The 18570-nt window shown below is 36.7% G+C and overlaps 1 protein-coding gene and 1 long non-coding RNA gene across 2 annotated transcripts in view; one reads left to right on the top strand and one right to left on the bottom strand.

Annotated features, from left to right (window-relative positions):
• LOC309480474 overlaps window positions 1-5869 on the bottom strand; it is a 29178-nt gene extending 23309 nt beyond the window's left edge. Inside the window, exon 1 of the long non-coding RNA XR_014199653.1 lies at window positions 5738-5869. This is a non-coding gene — a long non-coding RNA (uncharacterized lncRNA). The remainder of the gene's footprint in view (window positions 1-5737) is intronic.
• Window positions 4595-17518, top strand: LOC309480437 (polypeptide N-acetylgalactosaminyltransferase 6-like). Its single transcript, XM_082144899.1, has 10 exons — window positions 4595-5112; window positions 5767-5939; window positions 6943-7092; window positions 7564-7798; window positions 9945-10062; window positions 11553-11753; window positions 13356-13487; window positions 13592-13693; window positions 13858-14016; window positions 15821-17518. The coding sequence occupies exons 1-10, from the start codon at window positions 4637-4639 to the stop codon at window positions 15932-15934; spliced, it is 1860 nt and encodes a 619-aa protein (XP_082001025.1). The 5' UTR covers window positions 4595-4636; the 3' UTR covers window positions 15935-17518.
• The last annotated feature ends 1052 nt before the right edge of the window (window positions 17519-18570 follow it).

Here is an 18570-nt window from a genome sequence, read left to right as displayed (position 1 = left end):
TTGGGTCATTTGTTTTGTGTGGATATATTCATACATGCATTACATTAATTAAAATCATTCATTTTACCATTGTGAATAGCCGAGTGTAACGGTTGCTAAACGACCAATGTTGCTAAACGACCAATCGAATGCGAATGTCGTGTGTAGTGGAAAGGCGGCTTTAGCCTGTGCCTTTCTCAAATGTCTGAATAAATATTGTATTCGGTTACACATACTATGCGACTCAAGAGGCATTGAATTTAATTGCATCCCAGTTAATAATTTATTTATGTTGAGGTATAGTGTTAACTTACCACTAGTGTTGTTTTTTGCGGCCTGTTTTAATTTTAGTCTTTAATTGTGTCAAGCTGTCGTTTTAGTTTTTATTAGTTTTAGTCACGTTCATACTCTTTTTAGTCTAGTCCAGTTTTAGTCGATGAAAACTGATGACATTTTAGTCTAGTTTTAGTCGACGAAAACTGATGACATTTAAGTCTAGTTTTAGTCAACGAAAACTGATGACATTTTAGTCTAGTTTTAGTCAACGAAAACTGATGACATTTTAGTCTAGTTTTAGTCGACGAAAACTGATGACATTTAAGTCTAGTTTTAGTCAATGAAAATTGTATTTTAGTCTCTTTTTAGTAATGCAATTCTATTTAACCCAGTCATAACATTTCGTCTCGTCTCGTTTTGGTCAACGAAAATGAAGAGACATTTTAGCATAGTTTTTATTTTGTAAACCACATTTAGTCTCGTTTTTATTCGTCAACGATATTGCATTATACATGTAGCCTATTTTAGTCATCGTCACATTACCAGCATTTACGTCTCGTCTCGTCTCGTTTTCGTCAGGTGATAACGGTTCGTTGACGACAATATTTCGTCATAATTTTCGTTGACGAAAGCAACACTACCACATCCTTTCCTGAGCCTTAAGTAATTCGACGTCATCTAATTTTAGACCTGTAAAAGTGCAAAGCAACACTGAAATGTCTACATGTTTAACCGAAGAAAACAAACAAACAAACAAACATCTAAATTAGGATTATGGTAAAATCTAGTGTTCCGTCCTATGGTTCCGTCAAGTGATCTGGTGAACGAATCGCTATTTTTGAACGAATCTCTTAAGTGACTCATTCTCGTTCATTGACTCATTTTGGTTCACTGATGACTCTCACTGTAAAAACATTTTATTGGTTTAACTTTAACTTAAAAAGGTAAGTTACCAAATTGCATAAAATGTTTAGTTAATTAAAAATGTGATTTTAATACAATGAAGGAGATTGGTTTAATCAACAGAAACTCCAAATATGATGTTATCTGAACCATATATGTGTGTGTGTGTGTGTGTGTGTGTGTGTGTGTGTGTGTGTGTGTGTGTGTGTGTGTGTGTGTGTGTGTGTGTACTTTCTGAACAAATCACCAACTGAACCATATGTGTGTGTGTGTGTGTGTGTGTGTGTGTGTGTGTGTGTGTGTGTGTGTGTGTTTGTGTGTGTACTTTCTGAACAAATCACCTCCTTCACTGAACGAGTCTGAACGAAATTCGGCCACTGAGAGACTTGTAAACTGATTGATGAATCCCTTTCGCTAACGAGGATCCGCTGAGCAAAAGTCCAGTTTGGCAGAAAATTGAGACCGGTGTCGAAAGAATTGTGAATTAGTAAAAAATTATTATGGCCATAGGCTACACTATTTAGTTTAATAAAACACATGCCCAGCAGCTAGAGGAAGAAAAAAAAATGGAAAAAGAACCAATATCCCAGCAAACTTGCCCATTTGGGGCCCGTGTGGGGTCACTGCAGGCAGAAAATTCTTATTAGGCTAACTTATGATCACATTTTTTTTTAAAGACACACAAAAAAAACGACTCTGTGTTTTAACGAATCATTTGATAACCCACAGAAAGTGTCACTGAATTAATCTTTTTGGTGAACACGAACACATTCAAAAGATTCGAGTCGGCTTTAGGACCCAGATGACGCCCAATCATTTGAACGAATGACACCTGTTGCGTTCAAAGGGAAGCCGGGAGGCCAGTGTCTAAAACTCACTAGGGCTGCGTTCCAGTCCAAAGTTGTCATGCCCTTCACTTGCTAACTTCCCTCCGTCTCGTTCACTCGGATGTACGTCATTGCGAATGCCCACTACTGGCGGAAACTGCAATGGGCTGAATTGGAACGTCCTAAGCCCTTGATCACTTGGAATCAGCTATGTAGTTGATTTATTATTTACATTTGTTTTCCCTTTAAGAATTTGTTTAATGCATCATCCAAATGTATATATGGTGTTTGGGTTGTTTTCAATAAAAAAAATTTGAATTAATATATCATAGAGTGGTTTGTTGTGGTGGTGATTAGACGAGATCTGTGGTGACGTCACAATCGTACTGCATTGTGGGACATATAGGTGCCTGAAGTGTACATATGAAGTAGACTCGCTCCCTCGGTCAAAATCGAGGGAACGAGGGTCTGTCCATCTAAACTTCCCTCGTTCACTTCACGAAGTGGAACGCACTTCAAAATGGCGGCGGGGATTCCCCCGAGGGGAAGTGCTTAGGGAAGTTCGCAAGTGCGTGTCTAAGTGGACTGGAACGCAGCACCAATAGTAGTTTTCCATTCCATCATCCTAGGTATTTACACTCCATCCCAGTAGGTGGCGGAAATGCACCAAAAGCTGGTTTGTAAACCGCCAATAAACAAAGAAGAAGTGTCTAAAACTCGAGGTTACAGAGTAACAACAGAGTTGCTGTCATATCAGTCTTCAAGATGACCCTTAAACTCTTTTCCAAATAGTACGTGAGATCCAGACCTTTTTTTTATGTCATGTTCAGTTAGATGGGGACGTGTCACTGTTGTGAAGTGTATTTATGCAAAGCTTCCAACGTCACCCATTTAGTGTGGTGGGAGTGTGCAGTGAGCCACCTGCCGCCACGTGGATCTAGCAGGGCGAAGGAAGGATCAGGGGCCTGTACCATGAAGGTAGCTGAACAAACTCGGGGTTACAGGATTAGTTTTGAGTTGACAAAACCAAACCGATGCAATCAGGCTTTATTGGTACCATGATGCAGCTCATCAACTTTCTCTGTCAACTCAGGCTTTGATCCTTAAGCTATGATTACTCCACGCGCGCGTGCACATAAAAGAGTGACGTCGACACTGAACAACCAATCGCGGGTAGAGCGTGAGCGATATATTTTCCCGCGGAGGAGCAAGAGATAATCATTCAGAATTACGATGAATTTAAATATGTATTTCAAGCTCGATACGGTCTCTGCTGCCAAAGCAAGAGAAGACTGTTGGAGAAAGATTGCTGATTGTTAATGTGTAAGTTAAACAAATACGTTCTATATTTATGTAAAATTATGTATGTATGTGTAGCCTATGTGTAATATAGCCTATAGCCTATTTTTATAATATATAAAAAATGATACATGCACATTTTTTATATAGCCTATTATAAAAATAGGCTATAGGCTATATTACACATAGGCTACACATACATAATTTTACATAAATAGAACGTATGTACTACTAAGAAAGCTAGGGAATCCTATCATAAGATTAACAGAATAATAATAAAGATTTAAAATAATTCTTAACATGTATTATATTGTATAGTACATTTGTGCAATTTGCTTTTTTTTTTTAAATAAAAAAATTTGTTCATGTGATGTCACCCTATTAAAATATCTTACCGGCAATTTTATAAAAGCCCTCTTTTATGGACATGGCCGATAAATGTCCGGGGAACACTATTAATGAAACTATTCATGTACTCCTGCAGAGCGAGGACCACCTTACGAATGGTTCGACAAACCGTGTTTTCCCCGAGCTTCTGTGCGTCCCCCACCGTGCAGGAATGTACCACTTGCAACAAAAAAAACGCAACGCAATATTTGCGGTACAGTAAGTGCATGAATTCGACGTGTTAAATTCTTTATGTGCGGCTCAAGAAGTTCGCAAAGATAAGACATTCCTTCCGCGGAAAATCTGTATCTTTCATACAAGTAACTATCAGGAAAGGCAAGGGGATTTTGTCTGGCTAAAAACTCTTTCTCTACGAAGTGCTCGTCAAACAATTTGCGCTGAGATGTCACAGGATTTGGAAGAAAAGGTGAAGTCATTGCAACAGACACTGGGAATAAGTTACGTCACCTATATGTTTCTTTGCTCTCAGCTGATTGGTCAAACTTCAGTCTGAGATCTTGAATCCAGAACATAACCTGCCCCGGAGCAGGTTAGCCGTGCAGCGTAAGATACCATGACGAAGCCAAGCTACTTTCATAGTACCTAAAACCCAGGGTTGGCGGAAACTAAACTGAAACATAGCTGGCTAGCCACCTAAACCGGCTTCATGGTACAGGCTCCAGGTGCAGAAGGGTGTTTGTTGTCAGGTGAGGTTTGTTTACTCTGTTGCTGTGTGCAGTGTGGGAGCCTGGAGTGCAGGCGTTCTTTGCCAAGTAAAAGTAGTCCTTCCAAGTTGTGGAGTTGGTGTAAATAAACAAAGTTGACAATATGGACTTTATTTGACATTATTTGGAAAAAAAATTTTTAATTTTTTTTTTTATAACAGTTAAGTAATGATTGCTTTTCCTTAATAAGTGATATTTGGTCTTTTTCCCACAGGTGGGTGTCTGAGATAAACTAACAGAATGCGCCTGAGACGTCCTTTCTCCCCCCTAAAGCTTGCAGTTCTGGGCGGCACGCTTTTCATGGTAATTCTGGTGGTGATCCAGAGGGATGTTGGCAGTGGTTCACTTCAGGACCCCTGGTTGCAAGATCTCTCCGTCAAAAAGGAGAAGGTCTTCGAAATGGTCCGCGAAGCGGTCAATAATTTCGGCTTCCAAATTGGAGCCCCGCAGCCCCCGTCAGTGGTAATGCAGCCCACCATAGACCGAAATTGCCCCCCTGGCTTTTACACTCAGGCGGAACTCAAACCATGGATGGAGAGACCTCCTCTGGACCCAGAGGCCCCGGGAGCTGATGGCGCAGCCTTCCAGAAGGCCAGTATGTCTACGGAAGAGGAGAAGGAAAAGCAGGAGGGCATGACCAGGCACTGCTTTAACCAGTTTGCCAGTGACCGAATCTCCTTGCACCGCAGTCTTGGAGAAGACACCCGTCCGCCCGAGTAAGAATAGGCACGTTGTTTGACACCATGAGAAAATGTCGAATAGCCTACAAACAATTCATTCAATTCACCATCCAATCCGACATAATAATGATTCCCTTCATAGATTAAAGTTAGGCAGCCGCAGCACCCATGACGTGCGTTATGTTTGCTGGCATTTTATGTGCCTTAATTAACGTTGACACATTTGATCTGTTTACACAGAAACTTGAAGGTGTTGATTTAAGGCCTGGGTCTAAAGCTGTATACTGTAAATGCTGCCCAAACACTCATTGTTGATTAGAGTCTTTACTGTTCTGCTGCTTATGCAGTTTTCTAATCACATCTTTACCTGTTGCATTACTCTTAAAAACAGGTTGACTGTTATGAGGTTTTCTCTTAAATCTTATCGTATTTAAACACCATGTGGAGTAACTGGCTATAAACAATTAGCATATGTCCTCATTTTCATATTACCGATAAATGCAATGTTTAAACTCATATTTTGGAATTCCATTTTTTTGAGGTGTGCATGTATATATAATTTTTTTTTATAATGAACTATATGTATATAAATATTGATATAATATAAATATAATGTGTGTATAATATAAAAATATTGATGTATTTTTTATTTCATACATACATTTGAGTTTTTTCATGTGGCGCTTACAGGTGTGTCGGGCGAAAGTTTCGCCGCTGTCCTCCTCTTCCCACCACGAGTGTGATCATTGTGTTTCATAACGAGGCATGGTCAACACTTCTGCGCACCGTGTACAGCGTGCTGCACACCTCCCCGGCAATCTTCCTTAAAGAAATCATAATGGTGGATGACGCTAGCACGGCAGGTGGGCCCGGCTTTATCAGCTCCTGCTGTAAAAATTAACCACTAGTAGTGTTAATCTTTGTTCTTGTGCCGATGGCAAACAGTTTTATCTAATGAAATATTATGGAATGTCACCTGTGAAAGTGCTTCAGCAGGTGGATAAAAAAATATCACCAGTTAGAGAAAAGGGAACCAGTTCGAGATGCAAAAAAAAACTGTAGGAGAATCTAAAGAAAGAAAATGATTCGCTAACTTGTCCATAGCAAAGCTTTATTTATATATATATATATATATATATATATATATATATATATATCATTTTTATTTTATTTTATTTTTTTTATTTTTTTTACCATCATGAGCTTTAGGTCCTTACATTGTAAGGAATGCAAGTGATAAGATAAAAGGAAGTGTGTCAGTTCGCTTGAAGTCTCACCACAGGAACTATCGTTTCAGCGGTGCAGCAAGCTTTTTCATGTCTATTTTTAGACAGAAAAATGTCACATTGAACAGTTGACAATTAAAGTTTCAGCTTACTTGTGAATTTTTTAGCACAATCAGTATATAAGCTTGAACTCGTATACTACTGTTCAAAAGTTTTGGGTTGGTTAGAGTTTTAAAGGTTTTTTGAGAAGAAGTCTCTTATATAAAAAATAATTTATTCCTGTACTAGCAAAGTTGAATTTTCAGTATCTTCAGTGTCCCATGATCCTTCAGAAGTCATTCTAATATTCTGATTTGCTGTTTAAGGAACACGTATTGTAAATGTTGAAAACAGTTGCTGCTTAATATTTTTGTGGAACCTGTGATTTTTTTAATTTTTTTTTTTTATTCTTTTGTAACTCTTTTTACTCCAGTAGTTTTACTCCACTTTTGAAAAAAAATTCCTATTGACCTCAAACTTTTGAATGGTATTGTCATAACTATAACTATTATAGTACTTTGTTTTTCATACAGAAGAAACAAAAATAAACAAGATTACACTAATGTCTTCTTTCCACATTTGATATCGTATGATCTTGTAGAACACCTCCATGAAAAGCTGGATGAGTATGTGAAGTCATTGAAGATTGTGAAGGTAGTGCGTCAGCAGGAGAGGAAGGGTCTGATCACGGCGAGGCTTCTCGGAGCCAGCAAAGCTGAGGGAGAAATCCTCACCTTCCTGGATGCTCACTGTATGTACTGTATTTCATCACACTTCATGACTTGCCATGCCCAATTCCATTGTCTAACATGATTTTCCAGTTTCTATTCACACGTCATTAACATCCACCAGTCTCTTTAATATATATATATATTTTGTGTTTTGATGCAAAGTAGTCTTTCAGGAACCTGCTTTTCAGGTGCACAGGCATGAGCTTAAAACGGTTACTCCCATGATGTTTTTTTCCCTTCTTCTGGAACTCATGTAATTTGCAAAGTTATGTGCTGTGACAAAGAGCTAGTATGTAAAGCCATTGTAGGCCCCATTGAAGCCTAGCAGCAACTCATGTTACACCTGATGCTTAATTTTTTCCAATTTTACCTTGTATATAATCAGTTAAAGGGTTGAAATAAGTGCCAGATTATCTTAGCATATATGCCTGAGTAGCACATTTAAAAACCCTTAAGGAACTTCTCTCTTGTCCTGTTTTTGTTAATGAAAGGTGAATGTTTCCATGGCTGGCTTGAGCCTCTCCTTGCTCGGATTGTTGAGGAGCCCACTGCTGTGGTGAGCCCTGATATCGTGACCATTGATTTAAGCACCTTCCAGTTCCACAAGCCTGTGGCCTCTGCCCGTGTCCGAAACAGAGGAAAATTTGACTGGAGTCTCACATTTGGCTGGGAGGCCATTCCAGATTACGAGAACGCTAAACGCAAGGATGAGACCTATCCAGTAAAGTGAGTCATGGGCGTTTAAAAAAAAAATCTTTCTAAGATTGACCGTTTCCAAGAATGGCTGCAAATTTACATATTCATTTTGTAGTAATTGACATATCAACCTTTCCCAAGAGAGGTGTGTTTGCCATTTCTTCTATTAACAAAAACGTTTAAATGCAGTCAGTCATTATCGCAAATAAAACCTGACGGAGTGATCAGAAGTGGTCTTGTATCACCCAAAAGGGTTTTTTTGTGATTATGATAGGTCGTATTTGTTTCATTAGTACTTGCCAAAAAAATTGACAAGTTAAAATATTGAACAAAGTTTAATTTGTCTGATATAAGCAAGAATACTACTCATTTATTTTGTGTATATAATGTATAATGGTAGCCCTGATGTTTCTCTATTGGTTAAATCATTTCTGACGTAATCTAACAGGGTGCCATGTATAGATGCATCTATCACATGTCATTTCAACAGCATGCTCCATCAAAACAGTGTGTTGTGTTAAGGAAATGCTTCATATATTCATGTCATCTCATCATGTTCTTCAGGATCATGTTCTTCCTGTCAATCCGATTTTGATGAATGAGATTACTTGGCTGGTTGTATCAAGTTTCATTTGAGTATCAAATGAACCACTTTCACTTAGTTTACTATGACCATGTCTTATAATGGATTACTGAGGTTAGGCTGCATGTCTCATATAGTTTACTATTCATAACCTCAGGCAGTATGTGTTCATCTTGAACAAGTGCATTGACGTCTTGTATTTACATCATTTCACTAGCTAGTTGAATCAAAAGATGCTAAATGGAACCTGAATTCAAAATAATCATTGGTATATAAAAATTTATATGAAATTAATTTGTCTTATAATATTTAGTTACAGTATTATTTTAGAAAGGTTGGAGTTGTTTGCATCTGCATGGCAAACTTTGGTAACACTACGGAACCTGTATTTATGATACATTATAAGGTTATTCTTAAGGTATTATAATGCATGCATATTACCTTAAGAAAACCATGTGTCATTTCATGAATAATAGTAACAACAGTTATAATACGGTACATTATAATACTTACCTGTGTGTGGTTATAACTTTCAAAAGAGTATGATGATTTATAACACCATAAACACTGTAATATCCAATTAAGTTGTTATAATCTATTGTAAGTTAAGATCTGCACAGAATCTTGCTAAATCATGCATATTTACACAAATTTACTAGCCTGGTTAAAACCAGACCATTCTCAGTAGTAACTGAGTTATGGTCTGGCAAAGCTTCATTAATAACTCATTTCCAAAGGGGCGTCACCAACGGACTTCGCTCAAATGCAATCAGAGCGATCGTCATCGTGTAAAGCCATATGCTGCGTCCCAATTCGCCTAAGTTACACTATGCAATCAAAGTATGTACTCTTTTTGTGAAGAAAAGGTATTTACTTTTGAATGTGTAGCAAAAAAGTAGGCAAGCTTTGGGACATACTACTTTGTCATCTTTATCGGACGGATCTGTCGCGTGCATCCTGTCACATAAACTGCCCTGTCAATCATCTTGTCACAGTTAAAATCCTCTATTAAATCTAATTTCATTTCCTACCGTTTCGGAGAGAAATGTAGTAGCACGGTCATCTGCCAGTGGGTCTTTCATGGAGACTGTCCTCATGTGTTTGCAATTTTAATATAATAATGCATTTAAAAGTTGCTGCGCCTGGCCTGCGCAATTGGATAGACCTAAAACCAATCAGAGCGATCATCGTGTAAAGCCCGCCCCAACGTTTCTGATTGGTGCCGCGATTTCGAGGGATTAAAAATGGGCTACAAATTTACACATTTCTGCATGTTGTTGTTGTTGTTTTTTTACTTCCAAATCAAATTTTTTTTTTTTGGTTTTGTTAGTTTTATATAGAAAAATTTGTTGAGGAAAAACAGAACAAGTTGCAACTTTCAGCCCTGAGATGAATGGATGGATAACTGGAAATAATTAACTTTTCTTAAATGAACAACTAAATACTATAAACAAATGCATAATAATTTTCTCTTTTTTAACTTTATCTGCAAACCAGTGTTTTTTCTGAACTGAGTTCAAAAGCAACAAGACCTGCCATTGGCTCTCTGGCTACACGTCCTATTCATTTTATTTGTCCTGTTCTTCCTTTCAGAACTCCAACATTGGCTGGTGGTTTGTTCTCTATATCTAAGGCCTACTTTGAGAAAATTGGGTCCTACGATGACAAAATGGAGATATGGGGTGGTGAAAATGTTGAGATGTCCTTCAGGGTGAGTTCAAGCTCTTCATAATTCACCTGCAGCCATATTAATGACTAATATAATGTTAAAACAACAAGTCAAGTCAGCTTTATATATTTTTAGTTTCAAAGCAATTTCATAGTAATAAACAGGAAAATGATGATTCAATGATGAATTCATCAAACAGAATTCAATTCTGCTGTAAAGCAGAAAGTTTAAAAAGTTGGACCATAGTGGACCATACTATCCTTCGGGACCGCCTCCACAATACAGTTGGACTATCGGGAACAGCACTGCAGTGGTTTCAGTCCTACCTTTCTGGCAGGACTGAACGAGTTATATTAGGAGAATGTGAGTCCAGGCTTCTCCCTGTTACATGTGGTGTTCCGCAGGGGTCAGTTCTCGGCCCTATCCTATTTATTCTATACCTGCTTCCCCTCGGTTCTGTCATCAGCAGACATGGACTATCCTTCCACTGTTATGTGGACGATTTGCAACTTTATATTAAAACTGCTCCAAGCCCCTCCACAACTTTGTCGCGACTCAACACATGTCTTCTGGAGATAAAGGAATGGATGAAAAGCAACTTCCTCCAGCTAAACTCCGGTAAAACTGAGGCACTACTTGTTGGAACCCCGCACCAGATCCACTCCTCTCCCGTATTTCAGTTCATCTTGGATGACCAAGCCATCACTTTCTCCTCCTCAGTTACAAACCTAGGGGTTAGGTTTGACCCGCAGCTGACCTTCAACGAACACATTAAATATATTTGCAAAACCTCATTCCACCATCTTCGAAATATCTCCAAACTACGTCCTCTTTTAACTCTTCCGGATGCAGAGAAACTTGTTCATGCTTTTATTTCCACCAGGTTGGATTATTGCAACGGACTCTTCATTGGGATTTCTGCCAGAAACATGCAGAAGCTACAATACATCCAAAATAGCGCTGCCAGAGTCCTCATGAGAGTCCAAAAATATGATCACATAACTCCCATCTTACACTCACTCCACTGGCTCTGTTTCATTCCGGATCGACTTCAAAATTCTGCTGTACACACACAAATGTATCACTGGACATGCACCACCTTATCTACAAGAACTCATCACCTTGAAATCCTCCTCCCGCACTCTCAGATCATCAGGCCACCTACTTCTTCAGGTCCCGACCACCAGACTTCGTACTATGGGGGACCGAGCTTTCTGTTCAGCTGCACCGCGGCTTTGGAACCACCTCCCGAGTGAGCTGAGAGAAGTACAGAGCTTGGACACTTTCAAGGCAGATCTGAAGACTTTTTTATTTAGAAAAGCTTTTATGTGCTGATTGTTTTATTGGTTTTATGGTTTTTAGTATTCTGTAGTTATTGTTCTTTTGTGTAGCACTTTGAGATTCTTCGGAATGAAAAGTGCATTATAAATAAAATCTATTATTTATTATTATTAAAAAGCTGATAGTGTCATTCAGCTGAAATCAGTTCAGTGTTGAAGAGCAAGCTGTATATGTGTGTTCTGTGCTGTCAGGTGTGGCAGTGTGGCGGACAATTGGAGATAATCCCCTGCTCTGTCGTGGGTCATGTGTTCCGCACCAAGAGTCCTTACACCTTTCCCAAAGGTTCAAATGTCATCACACGTAACCAGGTGCGCTTGGCTGAGGTGTGGATGGACGACTACAAGCTGATTTTCTATCGACGAAGCCAAAGCGCAGCTAAAATGGCCAATGATGTAAGAACTACTTTCGCTTTCAGAGGAGTCCAATTCAATTCAAATTTATTTGTATAGCGCTTTTCACAATACATATTGTTTCAAAGCAGCTTTACAGAAAGTGCATTTCAAAAATGTACATAGAAAAATAAAGTTAGTTAATCATGTATTAATTTAGGGCATAACATATCGCCGGCGTCGAGTCGTCTCTTCACGAGTGTTGGGGCATCTGAAGTCTCCATGAGAGGCTGGATACAAACTGGAGTTGACGAACTCTATTTACCTAAAGTCTATTTGACTAGCGTCCCGAGATGACAAAAGAAGAGCAGATGGGAAATAATTAGCATAGCTGCTGTTCATAATATTAATGCATTTGATCCGATTTAACTGTAGTATAAAAGGTAAGTATTATGTGAATGCTTGGCTAAAGAGATGCGTCTTTAATCTAGTTTTAAACTGGGACAGCGAGTCTGAGCCTCGAACAATATCAGGAAGGAAGACTATTCCAGCGTTTAGGAGCTAAATGTGAAAACGCCCTCCCTCCTTTAGTGGACTTAGATATCCTAGGAATGACCTGAAGCCTCGAATTTAGTGATCTTAAAGAGCGCGATGGATTGTAGGCGATAGAAGATCTGTTAAATACCCAGGAGCTAAACCATTTAGGGCTTTATAGGTCAGTAGTAATACTTTGTAATTGACACGGAACTTAATAGGTAACCAATGTAGAGATGATAGAATTGGTATTATATGTTCATATTTTCTTGACCCAGTAAGAACTCTAGCAGCTGCATTTTGGACTAACTGTAGCTTGTTTATTGAGGATGCAGGACAACCAGCTAATAAAGCATTACAGTAATCTAGTCTCGAGGTCATGAATGCATGAACTAACTTTTCTGCATCAGAAACAGATAGCATATTACGTAGCTTAGCAATGTTTCTAAGGTGGAAAAAGGCTGTTCTTGTAACATATGAAATATGATTTTCGAAAGACAAGTTGCGGTCTAGTATAACACCCAGGTCTATTACTGTAGTGGATAAAGTAATGGGACATCCTTCTAAATTAAAGTTGTATTGCAAGAGGTTTTGTGGGCAGTTTTTTGGACCAATAAGTAATACCTCCGTTTTATCTGAATTTAATAGCAGAAAAACACGTCATCCAGTATTTTATATCTTTAACACAGTCAATTTAGATAATTTAGTGTTTTCATCTGGTCGTGATGAAATGTATAATTGAGTGTCATCAGCATAACAGTGGAAACTAATTCCATGTTTTCTTATAATATTACCAAGTGGCAGCATATATATTGAGAATAGCAGAGGGCCTAACACAGATCCTTGCGGCACTCCATAGTTTACTGCTCTTCAATGTTTTTTTTTGTTTTTTTATATATTTTTTATTTTATTTAAACAGACAAAATGGTAGCGGTCTGATAGGTACGATCTAAACAAGTTTAATGCCTGTCCCTGAACACCAGTGTAATTTTGTAGTTGATCTTGGAGTATTTTGTGATCTATAGTGTCGAACGCAGCGCTAAGATCGAGTAAAACCTTGTGTTTGTGGTTATGTATCTATCTAGCTTTATGCATGAGCGTATGATCAATTTGTTTCCTGTGTGACTGTAGAACAATTTTGGTGATATATCTGACCGTCTGAAACTCAGAGAGAACTTACAATGCAAGAACTTTTCTTGGTATCTTACCAATGTCTACCCAGAAGCCTTTGTCCCTGATCTTACCCCCACCAAGTTTGGAGCTGTAAGTCCTTTTTCGAGCACAATGATAATGATTTGCCATTTTAAACCAGTCTGGGTCCAAACATTTATTTTAATTTTATGTTTTTTTTTTTTTTGTCTGTGTAGCTCAAGAATATGGGATCACAGCAATGCCTGGATGTAGGAGAAAGTAACAATGGGGGAAAGCCTGTAATTATGTATATATGCCACAACCTGGGCGGTAATCAGGTATAGTACCATTGCTGTGTCATTCACATTGATATTATGAGTAGTAGAGGTGCTTTTAAAACAAGTGACAATTGTTATAATAAGAAAAACTAGTTATTTTTTGACCGAGGATTTCTTCTTGATCTGAACAGAACAGATGTTCATCATGATGTGTTTGTTTTCAGTACTTTGAATATACATCACATAAAGAGCTGAGGCATAACAAACGGAAGCAGCTCTGTCTGCAAGCGTCTCCTTACCCGGAGCCAGTGAAGATCGAACACTGTACACTGAAGGGCAAAGGCAGTTCTTTGGCTCCTCAACAAGAGTGGGTGTTCACAGAAGTAAGTGTCCTCTCAGAACAGAAACGATTTACTCAATTGGTCTTTCTTTGTTATTACTGTCGTAGTTAGTTTCTGTTTCCTTCCTCTTCTGTTTAATGTTTTGGTTTGGGGATGTTTGTTGCAGTTTTTTTGGCAGGTCACGAACTAGCTGACATCTACACTTGACTAAATAAAAAATATGAAGCTTTAAAATACAAGTTTGATATTTGAAAATGTTATATTATTTATATGTATGTATGTATATATATATATGTATGTGTGTGTGTATATGAAGAGTTCAGATGCAAAAGCCTCAAAGTGCCATCTGAAATTTTCTTCTAATTTTTTTTTTTTTTTATCAAGCTCGTATATTTAAGTTCAGTAATTTCACTTAAATGGCAATGAAAATGACCTATTAATTGTAATTTAAGTGAAATTACTGAACTGAAATATACGAGCTTGATAAAAAAAGATCATTCTAGAAGAAAATTTCAGATGGTACTTAGAGGCTTTTGCATCTGAACTCTTCATAGATATATATATATATATGTATATATGTTATACTGTGTATTAATGTACACATTACACAAGTTAATGGGTTGGTATGATTTAAAAAAAAGAAAGAAATTAATACTTTTATTCAGCATGATGGATTTAATTCATCACAAGTGACAGTAAAGACATTTTTATTGTTACAAAAGATTTCTATTTCAAATAAATGCCGTTCTTTTAAACTCTGTTCCAATAATCCTAATAAAATTAATCACGGTTTAAAAAAAAAATATTAACCCAATATTAACAACATTAATGATAATGAGAAATGTTTCTTGAGCACCAAATCAGCACATTTGATTATTTCAGTGTCACATGATCCTTCAGAAATCAATGATGCTGAAATAAATAAATAATATTTTAGAATAAATTGTTAAATCGCAATAATTCTTCATAATATATTACTGTTTTGCCTGTATTTTTGATCAAATAAATGCTGCCTTGGTAAGCATAAGAGATTCAACATTTATAAATCTTATAGACCCAAAACCTTTGTACAGTTCTGTATGTGTTAAATATAATTATATTATTAAAATGAATAAATAATGCTGTCATTACATGGGTGAGCAAATTAAATACAGAATTTGTTGAATTTTCAGTTCAACTTTTCACATAAATCTATAACTCCTGATGGAGTTTTTTTTTTTTTTTTTTTTAAATTTTCACTTCAGGTCGCAGGTATTTGGACAGTAATGTAATTTTATGTTTATTATTATTATTATTAACAACAAAAACAATAATTAGATTAATTTTAATTAGTCATAATAATGCTAGCCTATATTTGTGATATCATCCTTGGACATTAATGTTTGGTTAGGTGTAGATATCAGCTAGGTTCAAATTGATAGAGCTCAGCTCGGTAACGTTTTACAATAAGGTCTCATTTGTTAACATTAGTTAATGTAACAATGAACAAATTTGAACAATGAACAATTTTTTTATTTTTTTTTATCTTTGTTAATGTTTGTTAATAAAAATAGTCATTCATTGTTTGTTTGTGTTAGTTTACAATGCATTAATGTGAACAGGCAACATTTGTTTGAATTAATAAATGTTGAAAATAACATTAAGATTAATAAATGCTATAGAAGTATTGTTCATTTTTAGTTCAACTAAATAGTTCACTAATGAAACCTTATTGTAAAGTGTTACCAAGAGTTCTATACTTTCCTCTCCCATTACTGAATGTTCATTTACACCACTAGAGAGAGGATTTTGCTACAAAATTCGAATTGCTGTGCTTTGTTAAAATTATTATTTTATTTTATTTCAGGAGCAACTACTGAAGAATCCGTCCTCTGGAAAGTGCCTCCATAAGAAGGGAGACAAGATATTAATGAGCCCCTGCAATCCAACAGACCATCACCAGCAGTGGGCTTTCAGCTGACCTCACACTCCAACCGAGGAGCAAGGACGTTCACTCCTTTAAGACACAAGAGGGAGGCCATCCGCCACAGCTCACGCTGGCAAGCTCACTGTAGGCCTGAGCAGATGCACTGGGTAGTTCATATCCATAAGCTCCCAAAGACATAGTGATCAGACTGCGGTCAGGATGCTCAGGGAAGACAGTGGAGATCATGGAGCATTGGAGTGTGAACATTCTGGCAGCAACATTGTTTACTTGATGCATTGTATTGCCTGATTGAGGTTTACTGCTGCTTTAAATTGGTGTAGGTTTTTTTTTTTCCTTTTAAAGAAATGGAAAATTAAATATTTTTGGAATATTGCTAGTGTTAAGGCCAGTGAATGCCAACTTGCCAACTTGTGGGTTTTGCCAACTTGTGGGTTTTGTTCAGCTGTACTAAATTGTCACGAGGCAGCATTGGTTTCAGGTCCTTCTCTTGTGTCTTTGCACTTAAAGCCGTCCGTATGTGAAGCAGAATCATGTGACTTGCATTACTTGGTTGCCGGGGTCTTTTGGGGGAAATCATGCTCTAAAAATGAATACGTGTAACTATCCGTTTCATCGTCTTCACCTTTACGCCATTGTTCTTTCTAGATTTTGAAAGCACAGATTTATTCTTTGAATCTGTAGATTGGAGCTTTCAAATGTTTGATTTGGAAAAAAATACACTCCCTGATCACTTTTTTTTTTTTTTGGTGGTGGTGTTTTTTCAAAACCAAATTTGATTTTGTTTGTTAAATATACAGTATGCATATAAACGTACACACTGTGTGGACACCATAGTTTCCGCCATAATAACATGGTTAAGGGTTCTTCAGTTTTAATCCAACTCTGATCAAACGCACATGCTTGTAATTTTCAGGTAATCCTGAAGACCCGATTAGCTTGTTCAGGTGTACGTTATTAGGGTTGTAGTTCTGTGGAACTCCAGTTGAGTAATTTAAGAATTCTGAACTAGTTACTACAATAAAATAGTGATACCTTGATATTGACCACAATTCTCAATCTGCTAACTCAGCTAAAATAATAAAGCACCAAAACAAATCTTCTGAAAACTTGCGCTGACTTCTGGAGACTCTTTATTCATTTATCATTGTTTTACTATAGCAATAGTTACTAAGGTATTTCATCAAAGCTGCATTTATTTGATAAAAAATAGAGAAAAACAGTAATATTGTGAAATATTATTACAGTTTAAAATAATGGTTTTCTGTTTTAATATACTTTAAAATATAATTTATTTATGTGATGCAAAGCTGAATTTTCATCAGCCATTACGCCAGTCTTCAGTCACATGATCCTTCAGAAATCATTTTAATATGCCGATTTATTATCAATGTTGGAAACAGTTGTGTTGCTTAAGTATATTAAAATAGAAAACCATTATTTTAAATTGTAATATTTCACAATATTACTGTGTTTCTCTATTTTATGTATTGATCAAATAAATGCAGGCTTGGTGAGCATAAGATACTTATTTAAAAAACATTAAAAATAGTAATGTTTCCAAACTTTGACCGGTAGCCTATTGTATGTCAGAGTGCCATTATTAAATAATTAATTTTTCTGTAATGTGTTGTGATTGAGGTCAGCGGTTGAAGCAAAACATGTAATTTCCCACTTTCACCAAAAGGAGGCAGCTGCCTAAAATAACCATTTATTTAACAGTGCCTTTTATAAAAGAGACTATAATATAACTGAAAATTACCATTATGTAGATTATTTTTGTATTTCACTTTTATTTCCATGTTATAGTGTGGTGACTCTGACATTACAATGAACAAAGTAATTATGCAATTATTAAAATACAAAAATATAGGCTAATAAGTGATAAAAACATATGGCCACTTCTAATGGATTTAAATTGTCTGCTACTTTTTGCCAGCCCTCTCTCCTGGCTTTTGCAGACTTTGAGATGTTCCCTGGCGTTTTGATTAAACATTAAAATTCCGAATAAACTTCGACTATTAGTTCTTGCTCTGCTGAGGAGAAAAACTGAGCGCGCTCTTTGGCCACGCTGAACAGCCAATAGCAGCGTTGCTGATCAATGTTTCTACTATCGATACATATCCCCTTTTAAACCAGCGCATGAACGCGCAATTATCTCAGATAACTCAATCCAGCTATACTAATCATATCCGGCAAGTGTGTTCGAAGAACCTAATTAGCCAGATCATGATTAGCACGATGATATCATCTTGGATGTGTAATATAATCTTGGATGTTTTAAGCAACGTACGAAGAACGGGCCCCAGGAGAAAATTACAAGATTAATCTTGATTATTTTTTTTCTATTGGCATCACTTAATAAAAAAAATGAAGAAATAAATACAAATATGCACATGGTTGTGTAAAATAAAAAGGGTATTTATTTAAGTATAGTTTAATTTGTATTTGTGTTGTATCTTTATTACCACTGTATATTTTGCAATCTGATGGTTAAGCACTTTATTCAGCTTTAAAAAGAAATGTGTGTGCTATACAGGTAGGTCTACACATAATGTACTAAATATTAAAGAATGTTTTATAATACATTTTACAATTGATTTTGTCTTTAGTAGCTTACAATTACAATATAAAAGTAAATTTAATTTTAAATGTTATAATCATATTTGTCA

Source organism: Leuciscus leuciscus, assembly GCF_965113295.1.
Source record: "Leuciscus leuciscus genome assembly, chromosome: 18".
NCBI classification, from domain to species: Eukaryota; Metazoa; Chordata; class Actinopteri; order Cypriniformes; family Leuciscidae; genus Leuciscus; species Leuciscus leuciscus.
This window is presented reverse-complemented; position numbering and strand designations above follow the sequence as displayed.